At 41.6% G+C, this 26,566-nt stretch overlaps 1 protein-coding gene across 6 annotated transcripts in view; it reads right to left on the reverse strand.

The window, feature by feature from the left end:
- LOC101799270 (spindlin-Z) overlaps positions 1-26,566 on the reverse strand; it is a 60,107-nt gene that overhangs the window by 25,613 nt on the left and 7,928 nt on the right. For 3 of the 6 annotated variants that reach the window (XM_027447788.3, XM_027447791.3, XM_027447789.3), the window contains exon 2: positions 6,346-6,571. In XM_027447788.3, coding sequence (XP_027303589.1) covers positions 6,346-6,397 — 52 coding nt within the window. In that variant the 5' untranslated portion in view covers positions 6,398-6,571. Of the gene's footprint in view, positions 1-6,345; positions 6,572-6,833; positions 6,856-24,856; positions 24,923-26,566 lie in introns of those variants that run through there. The other 3 variants (XM_038169506.2, XM_038169507.2, XM_072030493.1) reach the window with 2 other exon arrangements.

The following is a 26,566-nucleotide window of genomic DNA, read 5'->3' on the forward strand; positions in this document are numbered from 1 at the left end:
CTTACATTTCTACAGCATGAAACAATTAATCAGTATACTCAAAAAGGCCAAATATAAATATAAACACAAGAATAATCACAACTTAACTTACAATTATATTAGATTATGTTAATGAAAAAAAATCTGGATTCACCTATTATTGGAAAGTGCCATGTAATAATTAGAAGCACAGATACAATGCCACGCATGGAGCAGCTACTCAAATTATATCCCAGAAAGCTGCTCTATATTTTAACAAAATTATTGAGGCTGCAGGCATGCACTCTACTGTTATAAATAAATAAGAAACAAGTTTGGTTTTCCTTCATTTTTCCATCTTCAGTGTTATCCTTTATTTCTCAAGATGGAATTATTGTCTGTTTCCCAGTAGAGGCAGACTTCAAAAATCTGGATATTTTAATTAAATGTATTTTTCTCCTCTTACACCTAGTCGACAGCAAATAACAGCCTTTCCCTTTGTAAGCAGGAAGACAGAACAGAGGAAAACTAGCCTTTTCAAAGCAGCCACTGCATCTAAGTCTTTACTATTGAATGAAATCAAACTCAATTGCAAAAAGCTTTGGTAAAGCATTTAATTCAGTAACAGTAATCATGTTAGGCCATATGAACAGCTAACACAACCACTGGATCATCTATACCTACAGATTTTTTGCAGCCTGAGCATGATTGCCAAAGTCATCTAGAGTCCCATAATTTTACAATTTTACGTGATCTACAGACGAAATATAAATGAAGAAGGTAAGTGATTTGCATGCTTTTACCATATCTTTAGGAGGGAAAATGAATAGGAGAAAATATACCAACTTTATATATATTCTTCTCCTAAATTATGACAATTTTACAGACAAGATTTTTATCAAATTATTTTGTAGTGAAAGTATATAATTCTCATGAAAATAATTATCTGCTCATGTAGTTTCTGGGACGTGGCCCCAATCTTTAAAAAAGAAAATTAATGAGAAGCATAAAAATATATGAAACAATATTTGCATCAACGATTCTTTAAAAACACAGCAAATCTTGTTTAAAAGTTACTTACCATTAACATACAAGACTTTGCGTTATTTTTGTTTTAACAATATGCAAAAGTTAGCAAATGTCATACTCGCCCCATTGTTAATGTCATTAATAATTTTCAAATCCATTATATTGTCAATCCAGTAATCACATGAAGTATTTGCTTTCAACTGAAAATCTCAACACCAGTAGGATAAATCCTTAACAGTCCTGATTAGAACCAAGAAACAAAACCCCAAACACTTTAAAAGTCTATAAAAGTTCACAAACATCACTGACACACAATTAATTCTAATGTATAGAATAGGTAAGATTTAGTGACAAATTTCTGGACTTGAAGTAGTTCTTCCCTAACAAATTTATTAACATGCAACTGAGGAACAACATCCCTTCACTGGTACGTAACTAAAATCTCCTTCTAAAAGAAGAGTTATCACTTAAACTGCTTTCCAATCTGGATTTCTAATTCTAGCTCTCTGTCACTTCACCTAGTTTTGCTTTTGATAGCCCAACTCAACATTATAGAGTGGGCTGTTCAGTCTCCTAATGATAGCTACCTGGTGCATTCCTTCCTAATATACATCCATAACTAAGAAACATACAGCAGATAATTCCATCAGTGCATAATTTTTTTCAAAAATCAATAAAGGCCAACTACCCACAGCCTATGAAATATGATCAGAAGAAGGAGTAACCACAGCAAGAAGGTCAGAAATTGTCTTCTTCAAGAACATATATCCAGAGGTTGGAAGCTGGTGGCACCCAAGCCTAGGCAAAGACTATGTCGAGGGTTGAGAGTGACCAAATGTGTATGACTTGGAGGCGTGTATCAAAAATTAAGTGATATATTAATCAGCCAGGAGCATAAATTAAGGACTCCTCAGTTACAATTAAACAAACCTCATAAAGAAAAAAGTAAAGGCCTAAATATTAATTGTTGTGTATAGATATTAAAAAGCAAAAAAGGCATCTAAAGAAATCTGAGTGTCAATTATGATTTTTCATGGAACAAAATGAAGGTGCAAAATTATAGGATAAACTGTAATGACATAGCAATGGAAAGTGTGACCATCTAAAATAACCCTGGTTTGTTGCTTTTTAAGTCAAGAGGACAAATAATGAAATTTTCTATTCAACATGTAAAGTTAAATTACCTAGTTTCAGTCAGAAAATTCACTCTCTACATAAAATCCATATTATGACACCTCAAATCTGCTGTAATGTTCTTGTTCATTGTATGTTACAAATGATTAGACAAAATTCTTCTAGGTTTGTAAAGGTAACTTTTAATGTCTAAATTCTTTGAACTCTTGCAGTACCCAGCTAATGCTTAGAAGTGGACCATACTGATATTAAGTACTGTGTCAAAGCCTCCTTTCTTTTCTCTTACAAAAGAAATTCCCCTCCCACAAATATTCTGGTGGTATCAAGGAGGACTGTGGTGGTTTTACTCTGCTGGGCACCTGAACTCCATCACAACCGCTCTCTCACTCCCCCTCCTCAAAGGGAAAGGGGAGGGGGAAATATGATGAGAAGGGCTCAAGGGCTGAGATAAGGACAGGGTGATCAGTCAACAATTACCGTCACAGGCAAAACAGACTCACCACAGGAAGATTAGAGAAATTTATTACCTATTACTAACAAGCTAGAGAAGTGTGAAACAAAGAAAACAAACTAAAACAACCTTCCCCCCATCCACCCGTTTCTATGTCCTCCTTCTCCTCCCGAGCGGTGCAGGGGAATGGCAGAATGGAGACTGCAGTCAGTCTGTAGCACTTTGGAGACCCCATATGGGGCCCTTCCCACGGGATGTAATCTTTCCTGAACTGATCTAGTCTGGGCTTCCTACAGGCAGCAGCTCTTCAAGAACTGCTCCAAATATGGGTCAGTACTACAGGGTCCATCCCTCAGGAGCAAACTGCTCCAACATGGGTCCCCCACGGGTGGCAGCTCCTGCCAGATCATCCGCTTCCGTATGGGCAGGTCTGGCCCGGAGTCTGCTCCAGTGGGGGTACTCCACAGGCTGTAGCTTCCTTCAACAGATCCACCTGCTCCACTGTGGGCTCCTCCATAGGCTGCAGCGTGGAAACCTGCTCCACTGTGGTACACCACAGGCTGCAGGGGGACAACCTGCTCCACAGGCCAAGGGAACTTCAGCTCTGGGACCTGGAACACCTCCTCCCCTGTCCTTCTTCACTGACTTTGGTGTCTGCAGGGCTGTTTCTCACTCTTCACTCTCCCAGCTGCTGTTGTTGCAGCAGGTTTTTTCCCTTTCTTAAAAATGCTCTCACAGAGGCACAAATAGCATCGTTTATTGGCTCAGCTCTGGGCAGCGGCAGGTCCCTTTGGAACCGTCTGAAACTGTCCCTTATCTAACATGAGATGGGGCAGCTTCTGGATTCTTCTCACAGAAACCACCCTGCAGCCCCCTACTACCAAGAGCTTGCCACATAAACCCACTACATTTAACAAGTCATAAAGGACTGAGTGAAGAGCAGTTTCGAGACCTCCTGATGAAACTAAACAACTACAAGTCTATGGGCTGAATCAAAAGAGGAGTGGCCAGCAGGTCAAGGGAGGTGATTGTCCCCCTCTACTCTGTCCTTGAGAAGACCCACTTGGAGTACTGCATCCAGGTCTGGAGCCCCCAGCACAAGAAGGATGTCGATCTGTTAGAACGGGTCCAGAGGAGGGCCACAAAGATGATCAAGGGGCTGGAGCACCTCTCCTACGAAGAAAGGCTGAGAGAGCTGGGACTGTTCAGCCTAAAGAAGAGAAGGCTCCAGGATGACCTCATTGCAACATTTCAGTAATTAAAGGTGGCTTATAAAAAAAGATGGAGAGAGACTTTACTCAGGCAGAAAATGACAGGACAAGGGGGAATAATTTTAAACTAAAAGAGGAGAGATTTTGATTAGAGTTTAGGAGAAAATTCTTCACTCAGAGGGTGGTGAGGCACTGGAATAGGTTGCCCAGAGAAGTTGTGGATGCGCCATCCTGGAGGTGCTCAAGACCAGGTTAGATGAGTCCTTGGGCAACCTGATCTAGTGTGTGGCATCCCTGGCCATGGTCAGGGGGTTGGACCTCGATGATCTTTGAGGTTCCTTCCAACCCAAGCCATTTTATGATTCTATGATCTATGAGTGGTTACTCCTATTTTCAGTTTCTTCAAATAAATAATTCTTTAAAAATCTTTGACTAATTATTTCAATTTACGGAGCATACAATGTAGCAATGATCTTTATGTACATTTAGAAAAATCTTGAAGTTATTTTGAGAGATGCTCTCACAATTATTACCTGATTAGCTTCTATAAAATGATTAAATAGTTTACAGCGAGTTATATCACAGAATGGTTGAGGTTGAAAGGGACCTCTAGAGGTCATCTAATCCAACATCCCTGCTCAAGCAGGGACACCTAGTGAAGGCTGCCCTGGACCATGTCCAGATAGTTTTTGAAGATCTAAGATCTCCAAGGAGGAAGACTCCACAACCCCTGTAGGCAATCTGTTCTAGTGCTCAGTCACCCACACAGTAAAGAAGCGCTTCTTGATGTTCAGATGGAACCTCCTATGTCTCAGTTTGTGCCCATTGCTTCTTGTCCTGGCATGGGGGAACCATGAAAAGTCTGGCTCTTTGCACCGTCCCTTCAGGTATTTATACACATTGATGAGATTACCCCCACCCCAGAGCCTCCTCTTCTCCAGACTGATCAGTCCCAGCTCTCTCAGCCTCTCATAGGAGAGATGCTCCAGTCCATTATTCATCCTCATGGCCCTACACTGGACTCCTTCCAGGATGTCTATGTCTGGGGGGCCCAGAACTGGACATAGGGCTCCAGGTGTGGCCTCATCAGTGCTGAGGAGAGGGGAAGGAGCACCTCTGTTGACCCGCTGGCAATACTTTGCCTCATGCAGACCAGGCTACCGTTAGCCTTCTTTGTGGCAAGGACATGTTGCTGTCTCATGTTCAACTTGGTGTCCACTAGGACCCCCGGGTCCTTTTCCGCCAGGCTGTTTTCCAGCTGGGTAACACACCCCTCCCCCCGCACGTACTGGTTGTTCCTCCCCAGGTGCAGGACTTTGCATTCCCCATTGTTGAACTGCATGAGGTTCCTGTCAGCCCATTTCTCCATCTTGTCAAGGTCAGTCTGGATGACGGCACAACCCTTTGGCATATCAGGCACTCCCCTTCGTTCTGTGTCATCAGCAAACTTGATGAGGATATACTCTGCCCCATCATCCTGATCATTAATGAAGACGTTGAACAGGACTGGACCCAGTATTGACCCCTGGGGTATTCCGCTAGTTACTGGCCTCCAGTGGTGAATATGTACGGTGAATACATTACTGTTTATTTTCAAGCACTTCTAGGATGAGCAAAATGTTACTCTAGTCATATCACAAGCTCCTTTGTAGAATTTTAGTTAACTTCCAGTTATACTAAACCTTTGATATTATAGACTACTAACAAGCATTTCAGTTGTAGATTAACCCTGGTAGCGAGCTAAGCACCACAGCTACTTGCGCACTCCCACACACATACACATAGTGGGATGGGGAAGAGATTCACAAAGGTAAATCAAAAGAGAAAATTCGTGAGTTGAGATAGACAGTTTAACAGGTACAGCAAAAGCTGCACTTGCAAGCAAAGCAAAATAAGGAATTAATTCAGTTTCCCTTTGGTAGGTAGATGTTTAGCCATTTCTAGGAAAGCAGGGCTTCATCATGTGTAACAGTTTCTGGGAAGACAAACACCACAACTCTGAACATCCCCCCCTTCCTCCTTCTTTCCCACAGATTTTATTGCTGAGCATGACATGAGATGGTATGGAATAACTCTTTGGTAAGTTTGGGTCAGCTGTCCTGGCTGTGTGCCCTCCCAACTTCTTGTGCAACCCCAGCCTCCTTTGCTGACAGGGCAACATGAGAAGCAGAAAAGGCCTTGATGCTGCATAAGTGTTGTTAAGCAATAGCTTAAACACTGGTATGTTATCAACACCATTTCGGTCACAACTACAAAATATAACATCATATGAGCTACTATGAAGAAAATAAACTCTATCCCAGCCAAAACCAGTACAATTTCTTATATGTAAGTCTGTACAGCTTAATTAAAATTTGTGTATATTCTTTCAATTCTACAGTTTCTATAATCAAAGTATAAAAGTCTTATCTTTAAAAACAAGCAGAAAAAAAAAAAAACATAAGGAAACAGTAACAGCTTCATAAAGCCATTATTTTATAGATTTTCTTATATATTAAGAATATATTTTACCTACTAAAAAACAATCAACAAACAATGAAAACAAATTCAATAACACCTCACCTGCATCAGCTCTGGACCGCTGACCTGGTGATTTTCCAAATGGGGTCTTCATTCATCTGTGTTTAAGTGAGCAGCAAAGCTGCTGAACTAGGGTGAAAATCCAGTTCTTCCCAAATCCCCAAATATCTTCTTACTCTTGTAATACGGCAACTACTTATTAATCCACCATCCAAACAGCAATTTGTTCTTCCTCAAATATAGGAGAAGCACTTTCAATTATGTTACTCTGAAAAACAAAACAAAGCATAGCCTGATTTGAGACTCAGTTAAGACAGATACTGAATTTAAGATATTTGTTTGTTCATGCTCCATGAGAAGTCCCTTTGTATTGTTATTCTGGACATATTCTGCAATCAGAGGGCAGGTATGCAAGAAGACAGCCAAATATTAAGGCTGATACTTTTCCTCACATTCAAAGTGCAAGTTCTGTATCAGATCAAAGTCATCCACAGACACACAAAGAAAAAAAGTTCTTAAAAATCACTTACCTTAGTACAGGGAAGAGGGAAGAATGACTACTACTTTAGAAACCCCACCTAAAAGTAGAAGAAACTGCATTACCTTGACCAGAGGTAAAGCAGAAGCCACCTACTTCCATTTGTTCTAACAAATGGAAGGTTTTTGTTTGTTTGTTTTGCTTTGTTTTTTGTTGTTGTTGTTGTTTGTTTGTTTTTTCTCAACAACAACAACAAAAAAAGCTTCACACCCACATAGCAGAATTACTTCTCTTACAGATATGTTTAAAAAAAGGTAGAATAATATCCTAACACTTAAAAGGTACAAAACCCACATATTCCACTGCAACATTCAAGCTACCAATTTAAGTAATTAGTTTATAGAAGATCTACAAGAAATCATCAGTGATTTGAAACACAGTTTCAGGAATCTAAATCGTTTAATCATCACATTTGTCTAGATTAGAGAGAGATGCAAGGATGTTTTAAAGTCTTTTCCAAGAATTAAGTTACATACATTTGTTATCACCTAAAAAGTTGAAGAATTACAGATCAACTATTTCAGACTAATGTTTCTGGACTGCAAACATTTCTCCTAATTAATCCATTAATTTCAATGCTGCACATAGCTAAAACAACAGGCTAGGTCAGTTCATCCTTTTAGCCTAGTTTCCTTAAGAAATCCGATTGCTGTAAACATATTCTTTGTAATTTGTCAGTCAGTGGTGGCCTTCTCCCTTTCACTTTTTTAAAGAACAAAAACTGTTGAGGGATTTTTGAAACAGCAAGGAGGCCATGACTTGCTTCATCTGAGTAAACCAAGCTACCAGGACAACTACGAGAAGTTCCCATGACAATGTTCCCACATCGCCCAATTGAGGAATTTAAAAAAAAAAAATTGTTGCCAGCAGCTGGGTTCAAGGACGAGATCTACGTGACTGCTAATCACAAGAGGGTTGTTTTCTTGCAGTTGTTTGTCTGAGTGCTTTTGACCAATAATCTTGTGTGAGACACTATCCGCCCCTGTTAAATTTACTATAAAAGTCAGGCTATTCGGGTAATAAAGAGAGAGCATGATCTGACCATACTGGTGTCTGTCGTGTTTTCAGCCATTCTTCCTGCAAAAAACAAACAAACAAACAAAAAAAAACAAAACAGCAGCTTCGGAACCTGCTGTCAATTTTGACAAAAGGGTCAAAAACAGAGGAATGCCCCTAACTACTGACCCAGCTGTGGGAAAAGGCGTTCATGTCTTACCAAAGGAATGAATATACAAGGATATGCTTTATGGTATGGTACGAGCTGAGGTATGCTGAAAATCGCTTTTACTAACACTTCGACGCTTTGCTAATTCTTCTGTGAATCACATACACTAACTCCTAGGAGTATTAGAGCAATGTAGAGAAACATTACTAGGAATAAAGAGCAATAGAGACAAAAAGAAAATAAAATGAGAGTTTCTGGTGTTTCTAGTTTAAGCAAGTATTTAATTTGAAGGTTTTCAAAAGATTTAGTGATATTTAGAAGATATTTCTAAATTTCTAAAACTAACATTTTAGACATTCACGGTCATAAGAATTTCATAGAATCATAAAATGGCTTGGGTTAGAAGGAACCTCAAAGATCATCTAGCTCCAATCCCCCTTCCGTGGGCAGGGATGCCACACACTAGACCAAGTTGCTCAAAGCCCCATCCAACCTGGCCTTGAACACTTCCAAGGATGGGGCATAAACTTCTCTGGGCAACCTATTCCAGTGCCTCACCACCCTCTGAGTGAAGAATTTTCTCCTAACCTCTAATCAAAATCTCCCCTCTTTTAGTTTAAAATTATTCCCCCTTGTCCTGTCATTTTCTGCCTGAGTAAAGTCTCTCTCCATCTTTTTTTATAAGCCACCTTTAATTACTGAAATGTTGCAATGAGGTCATCCTGGAGCCTTCTCTTCTTTAGGCTGAACAGTCCCAGCTCTCTCAGCCTTTCTTCGTAGGAGAGGTGCTCCAGCCCCTTGATCATCTTTGTGGCCCTCCTCTGGACCCGTTCTAACAGATCGACATCCTTCTTGTGCTGGGGGCTCCAGACCTGGATGCAGTACTCCAAGTGGGTCTTCTCAAGGACAGAGTAGAGGGGGACAATCACCTCCCTTGACCTGCTGGCCACTCCTCTTTTGATTCAGCCCAGGATGCAGCTGGCCTTCTAGGCTGCAAGAGCTCACTGCTGGCTCGTGTCCAGCTTTTCATCCACCAGAACCCCCAAGTTCTTCTCTGCAGGGCTGCTCTCAATGAATTCTTTTCCCAGTCTGTTCTCATGTCTGAGATTGCCCCAACCCACATACAGCACATTGCACTTCAATTGTTCAACTTTGTTATCCAACCGAGGGTGCTGAGGGAGTTGGTGGATGTGATTGCCGAGCTGCTTTACATCATCTATCAGCAGTCATGGTCATCCAGAGAGGTCCTGGATGACTGTAGACTTGCTAATGTGATGCCTATCTATAAGAAGGGTCGTAAGGAAGACCTGGGGAACTACAGGTCTGTCATCATGACCTCAGGGCCAGGAAAGGTGATGGGACAGGTCATTTTGAATGCAATCACACAGCATGTGCAGGACAATCAGAGGATCAGGTCCAGTCAGCATAGGTTCACAAAAAGGAAGTCCTGCCTGACCAACCTCATCTCCTTCTATGACTGGGTGACCTGCATGGTGGATGAGGGAAAGGCTGTTCACGTAGTCTACTTAGACTTGAGCAAAGCCGTTGACACGGTCTTCCACAGTATTCTCCTGGAAAAGCTGGCAGCCCATGGCTTGGGCAGGTACACTCTTTGCTGGGTTAAAAATTGGCTGGACGGCAAGGACCAGAGACTAGTGGCGGTGAATAGAATGAAACCCAGCTGGCGACCAGTCATGAGTGGTGTTCCCCAGGGGTCAGTATTGGGGCCCATCATCTTTAATATCTTCATTGATGATTGGTACAATGGAACTGAGTGCACCCTCACTAAGTTGTCACATGACACCAAGTTGGGGGGAGGCATCGATCTGTGGGAGGGTAGAAGGCCCTGCAGAGGGACCTGGACAGGTTGAATCGATGGGCAGAGGCCAATGAGATGAGGTTCAACATAGCTAATTGCCAGGTCCTGCACTTTGGCCACAACAACCCCATGCAACACTATAGGCTTGGGGCACAGTAGCTCAAAAGCTGTGCAGAGGAAAAGGATCTGAGGGCGTTGGTCAATGTTCGCCTGAACATGAGCCAGCAGTGTGCCCAGAACACCAGGACATCAAGGCCCTGGAATGTGTCCAGAGAAGGGCTACAAAGCTGGTGAAGGGTCTGGAACACAAGTCCTATGAGGAGCGGCTGAGGGACCTGGGTTTCTTTAGTCTGAAGAGGAGGCTCAGGGTAGACCTTATTGCTTTTTTCTACAACTACCAGAAAGGAAGTTGTGGGGAAGCTGGGGGGTCAGTCTCTTCTTGCAGATAACTAGCGATAGGACAAGAAGGAACGACCTCAAGTTGCACCAGGGGAGGTTTAGGTTGGAAATTAGTAGACATTTTTTCTCAGAAAGAGTAGTCAGGCATTGGAATGGGTTACCCAGGGAGGTGGTAGAGCCCCTGGGGGCGTTTAAGGAAAGGTTGGGCATGGTGCTTAGGGTCATGATTTAGTGGGTGATATTGGTGGTAGGGGGATGGTTGGACCAGATAAGCTTGGAGGTCTTTTACAACCCTAATGATTCTATGATTCCATCTGCTATATCAATGGTATTACACTACGAGTCACACAGAGTAACGTAAAATTAATTTTTACAGAACCGGAAAAGTGCAGTGATGACGTAACTAGAGCTGGCTTCAGCATGCAGCAATCCAACACCACAACCCATCTCACCTACCCTGAAGAACCATGATGATAGATGGAGCCCAAAGTCAGGGAGTAAACAAACTCACTGGACATTCTAGAGGTATGGCCCATAGTCTAAGGGAATTATATCTGTATACATATATCAAAAGACGGGAAAAGCAGACGATAATTAATTGGGATGTAGTCGAAAGTGTAGGACCCAAGCATGATGCAAATGATAGAGAATAAGGGGTGGATACTGTCCTGGTTTCAGTTGGGATAGATTTCATTTTCTTCCTAGTAGCTAGTATGGTGCTGTGTTGTGGATTCACAATGACAATAATGTCATGTTTTAGTTGTTGCAGAGCAGTTCTTATACTAATTCAAGGACTTTTCAGCTTCTCATATCACCCTGCCAATGAGGAGACTTGGCACCTCACCTAAGAAACTGGGAGTGGAAAGAACCAGGACAGCTGACCCAAACTGGCCAAGGGAATATTCCGTATAATAAGACATCACGCTGAACAATAAAACTGGGGGAGGTGTTGAGGCAGCCTCTGTTCCTTGGCAGACTAGGCATGGCTCAGCTGGTGGTGTTGTGCATCACTGCCTTCATATATTCTCTTTTTTTCTTCCTCTTCTGTGCTATTAAACTGTCTTTTCTCAACCCTTTTCATCATTTTCCACCCCCCCCCATTCTCTGCCCAAACCCGCATTGGGGGAGGGACAAAGTAAAATGCATGGTGTTTAGCTGCCTGCCAGATTAAACCACAACACAGATTCCCTCAGCCCTCCCAGCCCAGTATCCCTTCTGGTTTAAAATCTTACAACGGCTCTATATCCATGTGGATGCATTGACAAGTGGTGTCCCTCAGGGGTCTGTCTTGAGACCGGTACTGTTTTGGGCCAAACAGCCCAAAACTCCCTCACTGAGGCTCACAGAAGGGAGGGGGATCAATAACAGTGGAGAATAGCAGCTGTCAACAACAAGGACCAGCAGGAGGAAGAGTCTTCCCCCAGAGTCTTAGGTGCCTTTACAGAACCTCTTCACCCCTCTGCATACTGAAAATGAAAGACCCATTGCAGGGAGGGTGGAGCTGAGTAAGGCAGCCCAGTCTGCTCCCTGCATAACAACTAGTCCAAATAAGAAAAGGTAATGGGTGATAGTAGTAGGAGATTCTCTTCTGAGAGGTACAGAAGCACCCATCTGCTGACACGATCCACTCTTGAGAGAAGTCTGCTGCTTACCAGGGGCTCGTGTCAGCGATGTTACCAAGAGATTGCCAAGCCTTGTACAGCCTAAGGACTATTATCCACTGCTGCTCTTTCACATAGGCACCAGTGATGCAACCAGGAGCAATCTGAGGCGTGTCAAGAGGGATTACAGAGCCCTGGGAGCAGCAGTAAAGGACTCAGGAGCGCAGGTAGTTTTTTCATCAGACCTCCTGGTCAAAGCGGAGGGGATTGAAAGGGCCAGTTGAATCTGGCAAATCAACAGATGGATGCAGGACTGGTGTCACAGACAGGGGTTCATCTATTTAGACCATGGGACTCTCTACGGAAAAGCTGGTCTGCTGGAAGCTGATGGGATCCACCTATCAGAGAAGGGGAAGAGCATCTTTGGTCATAGGCTTGCTGAGCTGGTGAGGAGGGCTTTAAACAAGAGTTGCTGGAGGAGGGGAACCTCAATCCATCCTGCTCCTCCCAGCTTGATGCCAGTGTCAGTGATAGATGCCCAGAGCCTGGAGAAGGGTCATGGGTCATCAGGAGAGCACCTGATGAACAGCACAAAGGAAGGCCAAACTCTATGCTAACACAGATAGCATGGGGAATAAACAGGGTCTGTCTGGGATGGAGTCACCTTTCCCTGAAGCAGCCCACACAGTGCTGTGCTCTGCACTCGTAGCTGGAACGGCACTGATATCACTCCAGTGTTGTGTCTATTGCTGCATAGTACTGGCACAGCATCAGTAGAGAATCATTTTTTTTCCCCTCTCTCTGTGCTTCCGCACGGACTCATTGTTTCTTTTGTTTCTTTTTTTTCCCCTCCCCATTCCCTTTCATTAAACCTTTCTCATCTCAAACCTCGAGTTTTCTGCGTTGTATTTTCTCCCCCTTCCTCTTTGAAGAGAGAGGGAGTGAGAGAGCAGTTGTGGTGGAGCTCGGCTGCCCACCTGAGTAAAACCACCACATATGCTAACACAGGTAGCATGGGGAATAAACGGGAGGAGTTAGAGACTACGCACGCCTGCAGGACTATGACCTCGTTGGCATTACAGAGACATGGTGGGACAGCTCCCATGACTGGACTGTTAGTATGGAAGTATACAGACTCTCTGGGAAGGACAGACAGGGGAGATTAGGAGGGGGGCATTGTCCTTTATGTCAACAAGCAGCTGGAGTGCATGGAGCTCTGCCTGGGGATGGCTGAGGAGCTGACAGTTTAAGGGTCAGGATTACAGGGAGAGCAGGGACAGGGGGCATTCACTATAATGTCCCCTGTCCCTGCCCTCCCTATAATCCTGACCTATAATCCTTCTCTCCTATACAGAGACAGAGAGCTGAGGATGTTCAGCCTAAAGAAGAGAAAGCTCCAGGGAGTCCTCATTGCAGCTTTTCAGTACTAGAAGAGGGCTTATAAAAAAAAAAAAAAGATGGAAAGAAAATTCTTTCTCAGGCAGACAATGATAGGGGGAATGGTTTTAAACTAAAACATGGGAGATTCAGGTTAGATATTAGGAGAAAGTTTTTCACTCAGAGGGTGGTGAGGCACCAGAACGGGTTGCCCAGAGAGGTTGTAGATGCCCCATCCCTGGAAGTATTCAAGACTAAGTTGGACAAGGCCCTAGGCAACTTGGTCTAGTGGGTGGCATCCCTGCCCATGGCAGAGGGGTTGGACCTAGATGATCCTTAAGGTCCCTTCCAACCCAACCTGTTCTTTGATTCTAAGTAGCTCAGGTGGATCTGGGCTGGCAACATAAGGGTGAATTATTTATAGTTCAGTGGACCAACACCTCAGGGCATCAAGGAAGAGATGGAACATATTGATGGGCTTGTGATCAAGGGGTAGACTTGACTGTGGACAGTATTGCACAGATTATCCATGCATGCTAAACGTGCGCTGCAGTCAAGCAAGCCAAACAGTTAAAGTCTCTATGGTATGGTAGATGATGGCTGAAATATAAATACAGGGAGGAGGCCTGGCAGATTGATTACATCACACTCCCAAAAACACGCAACAAGCGCCACATACAGTGGCGGAAACAATCGTCATATGGCTGTAAATATATCCTATACCACCACCCAAAACACTATCCCAGACCTTGAAAAGCAAATCTTATGGTGACATGACACCCCAGAAAGAACTGAATCAGACAACAGGACTCATTTCCTAAACAACCTCATAGACATCTGGGCTAAAGAACACTGCATTGAATGGGTATATCACATCCCATTTCATGCACTAGTCTCTGGGAAAACATCCCTTTCAACATCAACCATTCTGTGATTCTGTGAAACCCATCTGGGCTGCTGCACTGTGGCAAAATCATAGAATGGTTTGGGGTGCAAGGAACGTTAGGGATCTTTCAGTTCCAACCCCCCTGCCATAGGGAGGTATACCTCCCACTAGACCAGGTTGCTCAAAGCCCCATCCAACCTGGCCTTGTACACTTCCAGGGATGGGGCATCCACAACCTCTCTGGGCAACCTGTTCCAGTGTCTCACCACCGGAAGAGAAATGAACGTCTTCCTCACATCTAACCTAAATCTCCACTCTTTTAGTTTAAAGCTGTTACCCCTTTGTCCTGTCACTATACTCCCTAATAAAGCATCCCTCTCACACTTCCTTGTAGGTCCCCTTTAAGTACTCAAAGACTGCTATAAGGTCTCCCTAGAGCCTTCTCTTCTCCAGGCTGAACAACCCCAACACCTCTCCTATAAAGACAGGCTGAGAGAGGTGTTCCAGCCCTCCGATCATCACTCTGAATAGCTTAAAACATACATCTATAATGAGAAATGCAAGTCTTAACATCTCATCTTGGGCATTTGAAAGCAATTGCAAACAAAAAAAATAAATAAATACAAAGTATCTTTCAGCATAACCAGAACCACGGACAGATTCACAGCTCTATTTTTGTTTTCTCCCCATACCAAAGGATTCTACAATGCCTTCCTTAGAAGCTAGAAGTATTTCCTACCTGCTATAGCATCCACCTAGCATGCTGCATTAACTTTGAAATAGGATACCATTTTTCATCCTTAATTTTGGAGCAATCCAGATTTTGACCAGCTCCTAGACACCGGTGTATCAATTCTGTTATAGGAAATATGCTTCTTCCCAGTTTTAGAATCAGTGGTCCCTTCTTTCCTTCCACCTGGTGATCTCTCATAACAATTAAATTTCCGAACTACTGTCAAACTATTTCCTTTGTACTTTAAGCCAGAGCAAGTCTTTTCATTGCAGTAGGTGAAGCCCAACAACTTATAGTTTAATTATTATTTAATCTTATATTACTAACCATTAAGAACAAAATAAAAGTCATAACATGAGATTTTTTAAAATTTGACTCCATTTAAAAACAAACAGTTTTGCCAGCAAGTTCTGTAAATGGACTAAAATGAATTAAGACTATTGAGAAACAAAGTTCTGCCCAGTAACCTAAAAATCACTTTATTAGCCCTAACCATGCCAGCCTTTCTCCCCTTGATAAGTGAATATGCAACAGAGAATGGTTGGTTTTCCTCCCTGTTCGGCAGCTAACACACAGTAAGAAAACCAATGAAAACAAAAAATGATTAGAATGAAAGTACATGTATCCTCCATGCATACACAACTGTTTACAGCAAAAGAGAAAGAACTATACCTATTCAGGTGAGCATTTTACCTTACGAATCTGAAAGGTGAAACAGGCTCTACAACCACAAATAACTTCACCTAGTACAGCTGAAAACAAGTTAAAATATTAGTATATAATTGCTTCACATACATTAAGCAATTGACAGTCTACAACTTCCTCGTAAGGGGGTGTCGAGAGGCAGGAGACCTTTTCTCCATTAATACCAGCGACAGGACCCGCGGGAACGGGGTTAAGCTGAGGCAGGGGAAATTTAGGCTTGACATAAGGAGGGGGTTCTTCACAGAGAGGGTGGTTGCACACTGGAACAGGCTCCCCAGGGAAGTGGTCACTGCACTGAGCCTGTCTGAATTTAAGAAGAGATTGGACTGTGCACTTAGTCACATGGTCTGAACTTTTGGGTAGACCTGTGCGGTGTCAAGAGTTGGACTTGATGATCCTTAAGGGTCCCTTCCAACTCAGGATATTCTATGATTCTATGACAGTTTCAAGATCTACAAAATGAATAATCACCAACATTTCTAGAGAAAGAGCAAACAAGTTTTCCTATCTTGTAGTTAAAGCCAGTAAATTCATCAACACCATCAGTTGTAGACTGCAGAAAGGAAATTCATTCCTGTCCCAAGTTGTGTTGGGTCTGTCTGGGATGGAGTCACCTTTCCCTGAAGCAGCCCACACAGTGCTGTGCTCTGCACTCATAGCTGGAACAGCACTGATATCACTCCAGTGTTGTGTCTATTGCTGCGTAGTGCTGGCACAGCATCAGGACTCCTAAGCCCCCAAGAGCCAGCAGGCTGGGGGTGGGCAAGTGATGGGGAGGGGACATTGGTTGGTTTAGGTCAGCTGCCCCAGCAAAGGGATATTCCATAACACCTGATGTCACACTCAGCAATAAAAGGGGGGGCTCTCGTTGGGGAGGGTCTGTTCCTCCTGAACAACCACTATGCGTTTTGAGGCCCTGCTTCCCAGGACATAGCCGAACATTGCTCATTGATGGGAAGTAGAGAATAATTTATTTCTTTCTCTCTGTGCTTCCACGCGGACTTATTGTTTCTTTTGTTTCTTTTTTTTCCCATTCCCTTTCCCATTTCAAACCTTGAGTTCTCTGTGTTGTATTTTCTCCCCCTTCCTCTTTGAGGAGAGGGGGAGTGAGAGAGCGGTTGTGGTGGAGCTCGGCTGCCCACCCGAGTAAAACTACCACACAAGTACACAGCAGTGGTGTGTTTTTTTGTTGTTGTTGTTTTGGAGGGGGTGGGGTTGTTTGTTTTTGTGAAAGAGGAATAAACATAGACAGAGTCTCCCTTCTATGGAGAAGCAATAATGTCATAGAATTATTTAGGTGGGAAAAGACCCTTTAGGTCATCAAGTCTAACCATCACCTAACACTACCAAGTCCACCACTAAACCATGTCCTTAAGTGCCACATCCACACATCTCTTAAATAACTTCAGGGATGGCAACTCCACCACTTCCCCAGGCAGCCTGTTCCAGTGCCTAATCACTCCTTCCAGGAAGAATTTCTTTCTGACATCTAATCCAAACCTCTCCTGCTGCATCCTTGCATTCTATCACTTGTCATCTAAGAAAAGAGACCGATATCCACCTCACTATGACGTCCTTTCAGGTAGTTGCAGAGAGTAACAAGATCTCTCCTCAGCCTCCTTTTCTCCAGACTAAACAACCCTAGTTCCCTCGGACCTCTGTGGTGGTTTTACCGTACTGGGCAGCTAAACCCCACAACCGCTCTCTCACTCCCCCTCCTTTAGATGAGGAGGGGGAGAAGTAAAGCAAAGAACAACTCACGGGTTGAGATAAGGATAATTTAATTAAAGGGAAATAATTATAATAATTAAATAAAGACTACCATGAACTAACAATTTAACTAAGGGGAAAATAAAAAGGGAAAGGGGAAAGGGAGGGGAAAAAAGGAAAATAAAAAGAAGGGAGGAAAACAAACAAACAAAATAAATGAAGGCTATATGGAAGTGCAGAGGAAAGAAATTACTCTCTACTTCCCACAAATGAGCGATGATTGACCACGTCCTTGAAGCAAGGCCTCAACGCACACAGCCGGTGTTCGAGAGGAGGACCGACGTCTTCCAAACGAGAGCCCACCCCTCCCCTCTTCTTCCTGTTTCCACCTTTTATTGCTGAGTGTGACATCACATGGTATGGAATATCCCTTTGATTGGTTTAGGCCAGCTGCCCTAGTGATGTTTCTCTCCTCACCTTTTGCCCACCCCCTAGGAGGGTTAGAGAAAGGCCTAATACTGTGCCACTGCTGCTCAGCAGCAGACACAACACTGGTGTGATACCACTGCTGTTCCAGCTACAAGTACAGAGTACGGCACTGTATGGGCTGCTGCTGGGAAAGTTAACATTCCAGCCAGACCCAATACAACCTCTTGGTTTCTAGTCCCTTCACCAGCTTCACTGCTCTTCTCCAAACGCCTTCCAACAACTCAATATCTTTCTTGTAGTGAGGGACCCAAAACTGAACACAGTGCTCAAGGTGCAGTCTCACCAGTACCAAGTAGAAGGGGATAATCACTTCCTTAGTCTTACTGGTCACACTATTTCTGATGCAGGCCAGGATGACATTGGCCTTCTTGGCCACACTGCTGACTCATGTTTAGCCAGTTGTTGACTAACACCCCCAGGTCCTTTTCTGCATGGCAGCTTTCCAGCCTCTCTTCCCAAAGCTTGTGCTGCTGCATGGGGTTTTTAATGACCCAAGCATAGCACCTGACATTTAGCCTTGTTGAATGCCATACAACTGTACATGACCCATCTATCTTGCCTATACAGATCCCTCTGCATAGCCTTCCTACCCTCCACCAGATCAACACTCAAGCCTAACTTGGTATTGTCCACTTATTAAACTTGTTAAAGGGTGTCAACCTTATTAAGGGTTGTCCACAAACTTATTAAATCCCCTCATCAAGATGATCAATAAAGATACTAAACAAAACTGGACCCAATACTGAGCCCTGGGGAACATCACTTGTGACCAGACAACAATTGGATTTAACTTCATTCACAACAACCCTTTGTGCCTGGCCACCCAGACAGCTTTTTAAACAGCAAACACTACACCCGTCCATCCATGAGCTGCCTGTTTTTCCAGGGGAATGCTGTGGGAAGCAGTGTAAAAAGCTTTGCTGAAGTCCAAGTAAACAATATCCACAGCCATTCCCTCATCCACTAAGCGGGTCACCTTGTCATAGGAGATCAAGTCAGTCAAGCAGGACCTACCTTTTAGAAACCTGTGCTGACTGGGTCTGATCACCTGGTTGCCCTATACATACCACATGATGGCATTCAAGATGATCTGCTCCATGACCTTCCCTGGCACTGGGGTCAGACTGACAGGCCTGTAATTCCCAAGATCCTCCTTCCTACCTTTCTTGCAGATTGGCATCACATTCACCAACCTCCAGTCAACTGGGACATTCCCGGTTAGCCAGGACTGCTGATAAATGATGGAAAGCGGCCTGGTGAGCACTTCTGCCAGCTCCTTCAGCACCCTTCGGTGGATCCCATCTGGCCCCATAGATTTGGGTGTGTTCAAGTGGTGTAGTAGATTGCTAACAATTTCCCCTTGAAAGGGCTTCATTTTGCTCCCTGTCTCTGTCTTCCAGCTCAGAGGGCTAGGTACCCCAAGATCAATTAGCCTTACTACTAAAGACTTAGGCAAAGAAGACATTAAGTACGTCATCCTTCTCCTCATTTCCTATCTCGTTTCCCCCTGCATCCAGTAAAGGATGGAGATTCTCTTCAGTCCTCCTTTTCTTGTTTATGTATAAAAAGACATTTTTGTCTTTTACTGCATATTCTTTCAGACCTGCTTACCATTCACTCATTGCTTTGATGAAACAGTATGTACTATAAACATGCAACTACTAACTACACGTTAGTTTCTACCCTGTTTTCTGCAGCTCAAGTTTTCAGAGGAGAAATGGTTCTTTTAGTGTTTTCTCATTTCTAATAGCGTCTTTCTTCAAGTTTGAGACATGACTTCTTCCTGTGTATAGCAGACAGCCCGTGATAACAAAAGCTACTGGTATTGAAAATGCTTCAGGCATCGTCAACATCCTCCTAGGTGCAGAAGGTTCCAGCTGTGAACAATACATTGAACAGTATAATCATTAAGGAAAGTTAACATTGTGATTTAACATAATCTTGTTGCTGTGAGAAGCATTAAAGGGATGTTTTTCCTGTATTGGTAAAGTTATGGATGAATCCAGCAAACATCCCTCCTACAGTGACATAAAAAAGATGATTAAGAGTTGGTAGAAAACCCTCTCTCCTTTCTATTCCCTTAATTGCCAGTGTCCTGGGAAGTTAAGTTACGACTTCACTGACAAGTTGGTGGATTTTTATTTCCTCCATTAGTAGCCTTAACACTTAGTTCTGCCATTACGTAGATAGTCCCCCTAATGAAGTATGCTAATCCTGGCCCTCAGAAGCAAGATGAGGTGATCACACCATTCAATTCTCTTCATACAGAATTAGAAAAATGATATCTTAGCTTTTTTGGAGAAAAGTGGAAGGAGAAGACTTTCCTCAGCAGTAAACAATATGATCTATATAACCCTAAACCATTTTTTAAAAATGATTATGCAAAACAATATACCTTAACTAAATTCTCAAGTTGTATTTGAATTTTATCAGTATTTTATTAACTTTTTTCCAGAAATGCTAGTAACTCGTACAAAAAAGCAACACTTTTCATAAAAACATCTACATCAGTCTACAGCTTTTCCAATTATTCCTGAAGTATTCTGTATGCTGAAGGCTTCAGAAACATATCAAGTGCACTCCCCCTCCCTATAGTATCTATAACGAAATAGCATCACAGATAAGTAGGCTTTAAAGAGTCCTCAAAATGATCATCTACTTTAAGCTGTTTTCTTGATAGAAGGTTGATTATAGCTAAGCCACATTTTCCAAGTTTTGTGTTTTCTGTTTACTATCTTTCTGTACTTCCCAATTATTTTCAAGCATACAGCCCAAAAATGCTTCTTTCAAATTTTGTTAGCGTATCTATATTTTATCTTTCAAATCACTAATAGAATTTGAATGAAAGCTAATCCAAGGATATGCCAAGTATGGTTCATAAGAACTTCCCAGGAGACCATGCAAGAAGTTCCACCTACAAGAACCATCAACAACTGAAGAAACTAACCTTCCTAATGAAAACGACCTCTCAGTGTGCATTTATAGTTTCTTTGTTTCTTACACTACGGCTTCTATAAATAGGCTAAAGCCAGCCATGTTTTTGATTTGAAGAAGGGTAGCTTATCAAAGAAACAAAGCTACTTTATCATTTTTAAGATCAACCCAAGAGATGCATCGCTGTTTAATTCACATATGGTACAAGGTTACCAAATAAGTTTTCCTTCCTGCTAATAATTTAAGGAATTAACTCACTGCATCTTCCTATTTATTCAGCGCCTATCAACCACCAAAACCAGTCAATACTATTAGAAGTTATACTGGCATTTCCCAAACTTGCTAGTTACTTTTTGTAAAAGATTTACTGTTGTAATAAACACAAGCATTATAAAAATCAGGAGTTTTTAAAAGTTTGGATTTTATACAGAATACCAGAAAAAAACATGTTAGCAGATTTTGCAGGGAACTACAGATTACTAGCCATATACAATTGCCAGACACCTATTCTGATAAAGTTCCCCCTGCCATACCTCACTGTATTTAAGAAAAACACTTCTGTTCTAATAGGTTACAAACTTTCCTTCCCAAAATTCAGAAAAGCTTTTGTTACCATTGCAAATGAGCCTTATGAAGCAAAAATACAGTAAAATTTAACAATGATGGAGTAATAACAGACTTCCAGATAGACGTTTTGGTATTGTGACATATAAACTTAGGCCACTTGATAGGTCATTTATGAAGTTCTAGCTCATTTCAACAAGCTTTACCCTAGTTTTGGCAAATTTTATGTGAATCACTGGCCACAACAACTTTGCCTGATAGCAAACCTGCAGAAATCTGCTCTGAGCTGGTAGCAGACAAAGAATGAAAAACAGCCCAGACTATCATCTTGGAACAACAGCTATGTTGAAGAGATTTCATGGTGCACATTAAGGACTGATTGTCTGACTACAGATAAATTTAGGACTGGGCTGTAGCCCACATGTGGGCTATATTTTCCACCGTGGAAAAATATTCTTTCAGAGAACAGCTACATGAGTGAGTATATGAACTGCCTCTACAAACAAGCAAAATGCCTCCATCAAACATTTAATTCTTCTTGTCCTGTATTAACAAAAAGGTTAAAAAAAAAAAAAAAAAGTGGCCAAAAAAGAAGTCAAGACTAAGAATCAAGACCATCTCGGAATCTCTTTTCCCTACCATACCTTGCTTATCCTACATAAGATATGCATTCATTTCTTAAACTCTTACCAAAAATTTCTGCATCTAAATTATTCTATTTATTGTACATGCAGCCCAAATAGAGAAGAAAAAAAAAAAAAAAACAAAAAAACGGGAAATTACGGAGGTACTTCTGTCTTGAAGAATATAAAAACATATTTTAGAAGTGGGAGAAAATACCAGAGGAAGAGAGAACAAAAAGGAGTAGAAAACAGAGTGAAAACCAAGGTCAAAAGAGGAAGAGTTCCATAGCAGAGCAAATATTCCTGAAGGAACTGCAGCCCATAGAAGACCCACACCAGTGCAAATATTTCTGAAAGGAGTACAGCCTGTGGAGAACCTATGCCAGAGCAGAGAAAAAGTGTGAGAAGAAAGCAGCAACACAAGGGTAGGAGTTTGGAGTGAGGTTGAGCCTGGAAAAAGGAGGGAGGAAAAGTATTTCCATAAGTTAAAACACCCCAAGTTAAGTCTGTTCTGCCCATGACAATAATTGTTAGATGTTCACTCTGTCTTTACAAGCTTTCTTGCTCCTATTCTTCCTATTTTCTCCCCTCCATCACGCGTGGGTGTATGGGGGAACAGCAGCTGGGTAAGACTCTGTCTGCCAGCCAGGGCCAACCCACCTATCCCTGCTTCATATTTCAACTAGATACCCCCATCTGAACAGTCTCCTATAAGCATGGACAGAGGCCTCAGATAGGATGTTCATTCACAGCAAAAAATCCTGTCTCAAGTTGTTATCGTTTTAAAAATGTACTTTTCATCCATTATTAATACAGCTACACCCCTAGACATATTAAGTAACGTTTGCCTCATTGTCCTCTCTATACAAGCCAACACAGCTATAACTGAGGGTAGAAGTGAACCCCCCACCCCCAACCAACTTTAAACAATCAAACTGTTAAGACAGTGCACGAATCAGAAAAGAGGTTGCTTGCTCTTTGTCTTGTGGCTGACACATAAAGTATATTTATACTAACGAGATTGTGGAACAGAAGATCAGAAGAGATATAACCTGAGGTGCCCTCAGCAGTCAGTGGACCAAGATAGATTTCTATTCATATTCACTTCTAGAGAAGCCTTTACCTTCTTCTTTCAGTGATTAAGACATGAACCTCCGGGACCTAAGGCTAGCCTTTGTGGATGCTCCCCCTACCCAATAAGGGCCCAATACTTTCCAGTTTCCAAATATGTCAAACACCTGTGTACTCCCTAACTCTAAAAGTATTTAAGAGCTAGATTTTTTTTAAGAGTATTTGTGCCACATGACACTATTGTTTTATACTGTTGTGTTAAGGGTACATGGATGAGGGAGGCCCTCCCGTTGAGTCACAAGGTTCAGAAAGGACCCCCTTGCTTTCTAAACTCCTACTCAGAGAGGAACCTAGGTGCGGCTGGATCAATTCCTAGTCCCAGACTTGGCCAATGGTTTATGTTTAAAGGACTATCAGTATAGCCACTTATTAGAGTCAATGTTTGCCTGTTTCAGAGCCCTGCCAAGGACTTTCACTGAGACAGTTTCACAAAGCTGTAAATATAGGTAATTTATTAAGGTGACAGATATCACAGATTCAGAATTGCCACTGATAAATTCACTTACTGCAATAATTGAGCTGAAGTTAATAGTATAGCACTTCAGTTATCAATATTTTCCCAGGTAACATCTGACAGTCAGAGGCGAAAGTCTTACCAAGAGGCACCCCCCTGCTTGGGAAGGAGAGAGGTCCAGGCCTGTCGACCCGCCTGATAATTGGAGTTCTCACCCTCTATACCTCCCCCCCAAAAAAAGGATTCTGAATACCAGATTTACAATCCTGGTGAGGTGGGACCAAGTCATTTATCATGTGACTAGCTCTCAGCAAGGCTTGTTGCACTGTTTGATCAAGAGGAAGGGGGAGGTGAGACCAACTTTCTGTACAGACAGGTTGCTTTCCCGGCTTTACTTGAAACATCAGGTTGCCAGGCTCCCACCTCACCCCACACACCACTTATTTGTTGTAGATCCCGGGCCCATTGTTCAACTGCAAATCTCCAACAACTGTCCTGTACTTTGGCCAGATGAGCAAGATATGCATGTTAATCAATTCACATTCCTGCATGTTAATTAAATCACATTCCTGCTCACACCCAGTCTCAGCAATCCCCTGCTGATTTACAATCACTCACTATTCCAACGCCAATAAGCCTGGCAATGTTCTACAGACAGGCAAAATTTTCTGATTAGCCTTTTCTTTTTTTTGAAAAGATATTCCTGTCAGCATATATTTTGACTGAACAGGTCCAGAATCATATAGACATAGCTGACTGTTTTGAGTAAAATACAGGTCAGACAACCTACATCTTCCAAGCCTATTTTCATTATTTGTATCACTCCCAGAAAAATGAATAAAAAAAAGTCTACTCTCCAAACATGAAGAACATAGGCACAACACTCATCAGTATGATAGGTAGTTTTCTATGCATATAAGAGACATCTACTAAAATTCAGTATAGTACATTATATTTGACACAGCATTTGAAAAAGGATAGCAAGAAAAAAAGACAGACATGTTGTGGGCAAGAAAAGTTTAGTGATTTGGGGGAGGGGATTTCAATCAATTTAATTTGTCAACTCCAAAGATGGCAAATAGATTCAACAGCTGGTCACCATGATATAAATGGTCTCCCTATAAAAGGCTACTATAAGTCATCAATATAAAAACAGTTGGAATATTAATGAAAAAACAAAAATATAGAGTTCTCCTCTATCCAAACTACCACCTGCAACTGAAGGTCTAAAGCTCAGCAGCTCATCTGTTAAGGATGTATTAAGTTGTTGAAATTCACAGATTCCACTCTTGAAATTAAGATCTACTTTCACCACTATATAGAAGCACAGAACTTGAATAGCACAAGAGCATTCAACACTAATATTAAAAAAAAAAAAAATCAACACTAAAAGCTAATGGGGAAGACAGAACTATAAAAACCTACTTGCAAGTGTTTACAGCATATTGTCAGTAACTCATCTTTTATAATGGTATTTTCTTGGAGATCTGTCTATAAAGAAAACATAACAGTTAATTCAACAATACCTTTCAACCACCTTGCAATAACTGCACATATTAGAATGAAATTAGGTAACATTTAAGTCTAATATAGTCACCATGGTTAATAGCAACAATTTGTAATGGATCCACAAACTGCTGAAATATATAGTTATCAAGTAAAGCAAGTCAAACATCACATAACATGGACTTATAGCAATTTTACAACCTACATTACGTAAAATAAATATAAAAAGATATTCTCCTCAACCTCTCCAATAGCTAAATCAATTCACCTCCTAAATTCTGCACGACAAAGCCAATAACCAAATTCACATTTTAGATTAAGTTAAATCCAACCACTCTCACATGGTAAAAGTAGTAAGTACTGTATGTCATTTAATTAAATAATTTCATTATTATTTGAAAACTACTTCAGTGATCCCAGGCCTGTTTTTTACTGTTCACAGATTCACAAATTAACTACACTTTTTCAAGAAACTCAACACCTGTCTTTGTCATGGAGATGTATATGGAAACAGTCTGGATGTTCATATAAGAAAGGTCACATTCCCCATTCCTTTATGTCACATGGTATGACAACATGTAGGCAGCATTTGCTTTGGATAGCAAGTGGGCCTCATCTTGATATGGAAAAAGTAGCAATTAGGAAAAGCAACATCAAGAAAGGTCACTGTTTGCCTTCAAACTATAAGCTTACCAAATTCCAAAGAGTACTAATACAATGAAAACAAACAAAAACCCTAGCACCTATTAGAAACAAGCTATCTGACCACCCAAACAGAAAATGAGTTACCATATTAACAAACAATTGGGGGGGGGGCAAAGCACAAGAAGTTTACAACAGCAGACTTTAATGTCTAAAAAGACTGGCTGTTACTCTCCTTTAGAGAACACAATCTTATTGAAAGCTGTTTCATTTGTCAAAACTTAAGCAAATAATGCATTACATTTAAACAGCTTTAAAAGGCCTATTGTATCAGTATGATATTTACAAATCTTAACATATCAGAGTTCAACTTGGCAACAGTCAGCAATGAAAGCTACAGATAAGTCAATAGAAAAACATTTTTCATAAGAAAAATATAGGAAAATATTAACGTATAAGATGGACCAAAAACGTTTGCTACCTTCAGGACTTCATATTTTAGTTGGAAATTTCACAAATATTTAGTACTACGCTCAGTCATGATTTGTTCTGTGATCAGTTTTACTGAAAAATATTTCTCGTAAGAAGTAATCAATTTATTTCTAACATCTCTCAGCATGTCTATCACAGAGCCTGTACATTTCTTGAAGTCTTCCCCCAATCCCCCATCTCATTTCACAATATGAGCAAGCAAACAATTTTGAAAGAGACAATTTTAATAACTATAGTTTTTGATTTGGCTAAGCATAGCCTAAAATTACCCACAAGGACCAAAATATTGGAGTGTCTTCACTACTTGGCACCAAAGGTACAAAGATTTTGCAGATTCTTCAACTAGATCAACTCCCCATGGGACACAAAGGAAGACCAACAATATTGGTTTTTGACAAACTCATCTAGATAACCAAGGCAGGAAGAAAAACCTTCTAAGTATCATTCAAAGGAACACAATCACAAGTTATAACAAAGATGCTATAAACAAGAAAT

Source organism: Anas platyrhynchos, chromosome W (assembly GCF_047663525.1).
Source record: "Anas platyrhynchos isolate ZD024472 breed Pekin duck chromosome W, IASCAAS_PekinDuck_T2T, whole genome shotgun sequence".
NCBI classification, from domain to species: domain Eukaryota; kingdom Metazoa; phylum Chordata; class Aves; order Anseriformes; family Anatidae; genus Anas; species Anas platyrhynchos.